This window comes from Ceratina calcarata, unplaced genomic scaffold, assembly GCF_001652005.2.
Source record: "Ceratina calcarata isolate Rehan_Ccalc_2016 unplaced genomic scaffold, ASM165200v1 scaffold766, whole genome shotgun sequence".
Lineage (NCBI taxonomy): Eukaryota > Metazoa > Arthropoda > Insecta > Hymenoptera > Apidae > Ceratina > Ceratina calcarata.
This window is the reverse complement of record NW_017178956.1, coordinates 12,627-19,940: the sequence shown is the minus strand read 5'-3', so window position 1 is coordinate 19,940 and position 7,314 is coordinate 12,627. Positions and strand designations below refer to the sequence as shown.

At 33.8% G+C, this 7,314-nt stretch overlaps 1 protein-coding gene across 1 annotated transcript in view; it reads right to left on the bottom strand.

Moving 5' to 3' along the window:
- The window catches only part of LOC108630441 (puromycin-sensitive aminopeptidase-like protein), an 8,566-nt gene extending 1,991 nt beyond the window's left edge, over positions 1 to 6,575 (bottom strand). The window contains exons 1-4 of the mRNA XM_018033742.1: positions 6,115 to 6,575; positions 5,514 to 5,978; positions 4,207 to 4,390; positions 2,364 to 2,523 (exon numbers count right to left, since the gene is read on the bottom strand). Coding sequence (XP_017889231.1) covers positions 2,364 to 2,523; positions 4,207 to 4,390; positions 5,514 to 5,978; positions 6,115 to 6,575 — 1,270 coding nt within the window. The remainder of the gene's footprint in view (positions 1 to 2,363; positions 2,524 to 4,206; positions 4,391 to 5,513; positions 5,979 to 6,114) is intronic.
- Positions 6,576 to 7,314: the final 739 nt, after the last annotated feature.

Here is a 7,314-nt window from a genome sequence, read left to right as displayed (position 1 = left end):
GGATTAGAGTGTCCCTGAATATGTGTAGCTAAATGAAAACTCGCAAACACGTTTGTTTCAGTAGATCGATTAAGATTGTATGAGCCGCAAAATCTCTGCTAAAAGTTTAAGAAATGTAAGAAAAAGCTCTGCCCAATACGTGAACTGATGATCTTATAGAAAGTATTAAGTTTATAGTGAAGGTGTTTATTAAATTGTTCAACATCTTTCTTTAAGTCACAGGCAATTTCCAATATAGTAATAATTATAATAATAGTTATAAGCAATTTCCTAATATTCTGATACACAGTCGTGACTCTTTTTGGTTTGATTGTACTTGACTTGTAACAGTCTAAAAATTTTAATTTTGTTTACTTTTTATTACATGCTTTAAGTCATATTTTTGAAGTTGATAATAATATGTCAATTTTAAAATATTCTCAGGACGTGTATTAATCCAATTACATCATGAGCTCATATGTACGTGGTATTTTTCTGGCCTATATCATACGAAGCGCAAATTTGCGCGCTTTTGATTGATACGGGCTGAATTTCCGCTTTTCCAAATGATTCAAATGGATTAACAATAATACAAATTTTCAAATTTTGTCATTATTGCAACTACATTTTTTCACAAATCAAATCAGAATTTTGCTGTTCAACATAAGAATTCAAAATTTAGTAACTTTTTTAATAGCTTTGCAAGATTTCTAAAATTGTGCACAGTGTTTTATTAACGTAACGTAAAATTAATCATTGTTAGCATTTCAATGGCTTATCGATGATTTTATGTAAACTTACCAAATACAACCTCATAAACACCTTCTAGGCAATCCTTTAGAAACACTGTACACCTATATGAGACTTCGGATTTATTTTCCAACCAAGTCTTATTTTCAATGATCACCATAATTTTATTATTTCTTTTGCATATAAATCTGTGGGTCTTAGTTACGGTTTCTAGATATTTTCATAATTGCAACATTTCAAAAATTCTGTATTGTTCCCTTGTTAAACCAACTTCGGAATATTGCTCCATTGTTCGGTTCCCATATTATAAAACTCACATATTCACAATTGAAAAAATTTAGCATGAATTCCTATAATCCTCTGAGTTACCACAATTATAATTTCAGTCTCATCGAATCTAAATTAAGCATACTCGGATTCCGATGGTAAGCCTTAGATATCCCCTCTATTAATAAGTATTCTGCGTTTTTTATGCATTTATAAATAAATGGTATATACATAAAATATAAAAAATTATTTCAATGTTCAACAACTTATGAAATATCGAAATGTATATTATGATTTTTAAATATAAAGTAGATTCGTATTTAGATTTCATTTCCTACACTGATTTCAAGAAAGGTTTATTTTGCATAAAGATCCGCGTTCTGTTTATGAGATTGTTATTGTTTATCAGAATGATTGGACCGAACTAGATACTTGGATCGATGTTTCTCAGATATTTAAACATAGTTGGTACGTGCTATTAATTATTTAGTACCTCTCCATGAAAACAGAAATGTAATTATGAAACTAGTCAGCGATTCCGACGTCAGGATGTCAAGATCATCTCAATTTTTCATGACTGTGGACCATATACTTAGATTTTTCATTGATAAGCTATTAGGACCTATTTAATACCCACTATGAATTATTTCTTATCTCCTTATCAAAAGATAAATTGTGAATGCAATATTGCAAGACTTCTAAAAAGCACTGATAAATAAAGTATACAGTGTGGATTGTAGATCTATGGTTGATACAAAATATATTGAATGTAACTTTTGTATTAATCGTGCGTTCTCGTCACGAGCGTGGCGTACGGGAGCAACAGTCTCGAATGCAGTTGTCGCGCTCCTGGCCGCCCGCTATACGAGCGCTCTGATTGGTCCCGGTTTTTCGTTAATAACTCGACAACCATGTTTCGAACAACTTCTTTGCAAAAGAAAAAGTTGTTTAAAATCACCACAGCTTCTACCCATTTGAAGGCCTAACACTAGTTCTGCGAAAACCTGTATACAAAGTACTCGTATATATGAGTTATGATAATTGTTAATTCATAGACTTTTAATATTTAATAACTGATAAGTTATTAGAAAGTGACGCTATCGATTTTTCAGATTATTAATTTTCGCTTGTCAAGCCCGCTTATCTTCAATTTTACGGTACTCAAAACGTCTTAACTTTTCGATAAGATTAGGTAACGTATATCGCTAATGAAGAAAAGAAATTCCGTTAGAAATTTAATTAAATTTAACATTGGTGTTTGTGCTCATATTTCTGTTTATCTGATGTTAAACTAAAACCGACTATCTATTTATTTTTTCATGTATCTAATCGAGTTTAAAACGACGTCTTTTATTCGTTTTCTTTACCTTTCTGGTAGGCGATGCCATCGAAGAGATCATCGATTTGTTTAGGGGTGATTACGTCCTTATTCATGGGACGTACCTCCGGGGACCCATCAACGACCATCGCCGTCTCTTGCATGCTGTCCACAAGGAACATATCGTCCAATCGCAATTCAGGTTTTATCTAAATTTCATAATTTCATCATTAGTTATCGTACTGAAAATTATATCTAGACTTGGTAGATAATAATAACTGAAGAATATTTGATATTTATAACGATAATTTAGACGATACTATAGTAAATGACGAAATTTCTGTTCACGTCACAGTTCTTACTCACTGGTTTCTTTTCTATAATTTTATATACAGGATGAGTTACCTAACGTTTGCACCCCAAATATCTTTGTTGTTTTTAAAGATATGTCAAATGTTTTAAAAATAAAGTTGAATGATTCAGTAGGGCTCATATGATAACAAAAATATTTGTGTGTTTGTCATTTTTTTTTAGAGATATATTCATTTATTTAAATGGAACCACTATTCTTTAGATACCTACGATGATAGTCTCTTTCATTAGAAATTCAGTGACTACAATTATTCAACGTCACGGTCGGTATGAAAGTAGAATACGTTTATCGCAAGTGAGACTTGTAGAAAACATACACTACCAGATTACACGCAATACTTGTTTACTATAAGTCTCACTTATACAACCGTGACCTTGAATCATTATAGTTACTGGATTTCTAATGAAAGGGACTATTATCTTAGGTATTTAAAAAATGTTGGTTCCATTTAAACAAATGAAGGTGACCTTCATATCTCTAAAAAAATGACATAAACACAAAAATATTTTTGGTATCGTGTGAGCCCCACTAAACCATTCAATTTTATTCTTAAAACATTTTATGTATCTTCAAAAACAGCAATGATATTTGAGGTTCAAACGTTAGGTGACTCACCCTGTATAAATTTAAGGTAGTGAAATTGTAACGTGAACAGAAATTGAGATCTACTGAGTAATCTTCAATCAATGTAATTCATTATTATTATTAAGTATAAATTTAAACTAAGGTAAATGACCCCATTTATGTCGGGGTCCCAATTTCTACTCATTGGTTTAATTTTCTATTATGATGAATTGACCTGTAAAGTTATAGAAAGATACGTCAGTGAGTAAAAATTGCGACGTTAACTGAATTGGCCTTTAAAGATGTTCAGCTCAACAGAATTAGTGCCTGACAGTGATAGCAATCATGATAGAAATTCGAAAGATAGTCTTTCGATGGCACCATTTTCGTCACTTACTGCGCATTCCATACGACGACCATATCGAGAAATGAATACTTATTGTGTTCAGAAATAAAAACTGATTAAGACGACATAAATGTCAGGCTGCTTTGTTAAAAGTTGTAAAAACTGGAGTGATATTACTGAAAATTGAATATTTCCTATCATCAATTTCCAAAGGACCAAGTGTTGTAAAAAAACTAGTGCGATGGTTGTAACCGAGGAAACGTCAATTTAAAAGCCAGCAATTCGTAAAAGTGTAATCCAACTATTAAACAAACTTACAAAGTGTAATTTAGACTTTTTAAGTGAAAAATTAATTTTCATTTTCAATACTTCTTCACTTCCTTCCTTTTAACGCAAAATACAATTAATAGATAAGGCCATATGGCTGTTACAAGGAAGGGTATGTGACTGGCAGTATCAATCAGTCGCGTAATTACACGCCTTATGTATTTTAACCATGATAGTAATAGCTGAATAAACAAATGGCACTGCCCCAAAATTTATAAATTCCATATCAAGAAACATAGTGGTAAAGGTTTGTTTTAAGAAGGATTAGAGTATTGCATTTACTTTGTGAGTAATGAAATATTGGAAATAGTTGGCAAATCCCTCGTTCAGCCAAATATATTTCCACCATTTCGGGGTGACCAGATCACCGAACCATTGATGAGTGAGTTCGTGAGCGATGATCACGAGTATTCTCATCTTCGTGCGGGTTGTGGATGAAGCCTGGTCGTAAAGGAGAGTACCTTCTCTGAAATGGAAATTAAAGTTCAAAGGTGTCCAGGCTCATTGTTAACGACTAGATTCAGCGAAAAGTGACCACTGTAACATCTACACTTTTTATCTAAAACAGTATTACAGTGAAACATTATTTGAATAATATATTTCCTATTATAAGAAAACGATGGAAGAGGTGCGTCATATGCTTGTGATCATTAATAGAAAGAAAATAGTATTATTTGGGACAGGATTACCATAGTTTTATTTTATAAGAGGGATGGGCATTAAGAAAACGAAGTAGCGAGCGCATTTTGAAAAACTGCTTCGGGAGAGGAGGAACTTGTTCAAGGGATTAGGCCAACACAAGAAATGGCAGAAGAGAACAAGGATGACGAGACAGAAGGGGAACTGAAGGAATTGATCAAAGTGTTGAAACATATGAAAAAAAGGAAAGCGCCGAGGGAGGGCATGGGATAAGAGTGCAGTTCTATCTTAATTTCTATCTTAAGTGAAAGAAGTCAAGAAAGACTAAACTGACTAACTATATTTCCTATTATAATAGTGCAGGTAAATGTACTAGCCGTTTCTATATTTATATATTTGCTTGTCCAAAGTGAAATCTATTTAATGATTTAGTATGAAATAAGCATAATATTTGGAATATTATATTATAAGTAATTATTAAATATTTAAAAACTTGAACGTGGATAATGTGCAACACGTTCTAGCAGAAAATTAAAAGATCAACCATTCTTAATACTGCGGACATTTATACAAAATACGACATTTGTTTTGTCTTGTAAATTTAAAAAGTAAAATCTGGATTGAAAATTCTTTTACCATTTACAAATAACGATCTGTATTACACATTCTACAGATTCTCTTCTTCAGACTTTTGCATGTCGCATGCATTCATTATATTTCCGGTACATTTAATTTTTGTATGTATGCATAAAATCCGTAGTCTATCAATGATAATAAATTAGCATTTCGCAATTCAATTGTACAATTTGATCAAATGATTCATTACAAGGAGCGGAGAATCGCGAGTATTTTTTTAATTCAGTACTAACTATTTCCTTATTTTTCCTTTCAGATCGATAAGCAATAAAACCTGTTACATTTTGATCGCGATGTTCGTCGCTTGTAAATACCTGAAAATCACGAAACCCCAATTCTCCATAGCGCCGACCGGGAAATCCTTCTCCGCAATTTGATCTAATTTGTCTGGCATATATGTCTGGTACGAAATATTCATGTACAAATTCAGCTCTTCTAGAAGCTCCCTACCCATTTCCAAAGCGTAGTCAACATGCTTTATCATTGTTTTCCTCGTCCATACCCTATAGGTGAAGTTGCCGTCTTTATCTACCTTAAATTCATAATTGCTTACAACGAATGCTACCAAATAAGTAGACATCAGTCGGGTTTCTTTGAACGAAGTAGTTATCATGTCATCTTTTTCTTCTTTTTTCAGTACGTCCGTATTAGAGATCGCTTGAAGTGTCTTATCGTGCGTCAAACTGATGTCGAACTTCGCCTTGTAGGCGGGCTCGTCCCAACATGGGAACGCTAGTCGAGCGTACGTCGGCTCGAAATAAGTCGTTGCGATATACCCGCTAAAATGTAAAAAAGTTGAATTCTTTGTCACACGTCTCTTGTTTTCCTTTGTAAATTCTAAAGAATTTATGCTCGTTAATAATATTAGTAACAATAATAATGATAATAATAATAGTAATAATAAAGCTTCCTTACACTACTTGGCCCCTTTGTATGACTTGGCTCCTATAAAATCCTTTCGACTTGTCGTTCAAGATTCCATTGTATTTTATCTGAAGCGAGTAGTGATGATCCTTTTCAAACTGGGGTTTTATCGTAATGTTCAGGATCTCGTGTTCTTCGTCCATTAGGTACTCATTCTCCAGAGTCTTCGTTGTATTCAAATCCACGAACTTAACGTTGTAGATTGACAAGTACTTTGAATTCAGCGTCAAGATATTGTTCGTGGTCAGCGCTATTAACGTGATGTCCACTTCACCCTCAAATGTGAATTTCACCATATCAGGCGTGAGGTGCAATGTGTAATCGATCGGTATCACTACTCCGGACGGCAGCCGGTATCTCAAATCTACTTGATTTTTGTCGGTATTTTCGAGCATGAAACTCGCCTGGCAGACCCCCAGGACGAGAAGAAACATTACGAAGATTCTAGTCATTTTAGATTCGCTGGCCACGTTCACTATCTAACATCCACCGCCGATTCCTAGTTTATAATTGCTGTTTAATGAGACCTTTTAATACCTCGGACCGCTGAGCACGCGATATTTACTAACTTACTTTTAACGGTACATAATCGCTTGCGGTGTTCCGCGTATATATTCAAACGGATAAATACAAGCAAGGAACCGTTCGCTCACTACGATAAATTTCCGACTTTTATCTCGTTAACTATTATACGTATAACTTGCAAGTATTTATCAGTGCCGAGTTAGAAAATAATAATTTTAACTAGCAGTTAGTACCGGTCGGAAAATCGCGCGATTACAAATTCGACCTCCTTTTCGTTCTGTTCGATTATCTTCTAAAATCGTTCGAAGTATAATAATTGGCTTGATAACGTACCTTGCGAACAAGCGAAGAGCGAAATTCGGCCAGCGTAACAGGAGTGTATTTACACGTTGACAGGCGATGTACAACAGATCACATATTTACAGGTGTCCCTGCTATATAAGGTGGCTACGGTGGGGCAATTAGTGAAATATACTTGAATTTCATAATCTCATCAATTGTGACATCGTAGCGATCGACGTTATTATATTGTCCCCGCATCGGTTATGTAGTACAATCATGCTCCCGTCGTTATAAAATATTTTTTGAAGACTTGATGATAGCCATCCATTTTATCAGACGCATTCGATAAATTTTATACGGAGCACGTAATACATTTTAGATTGT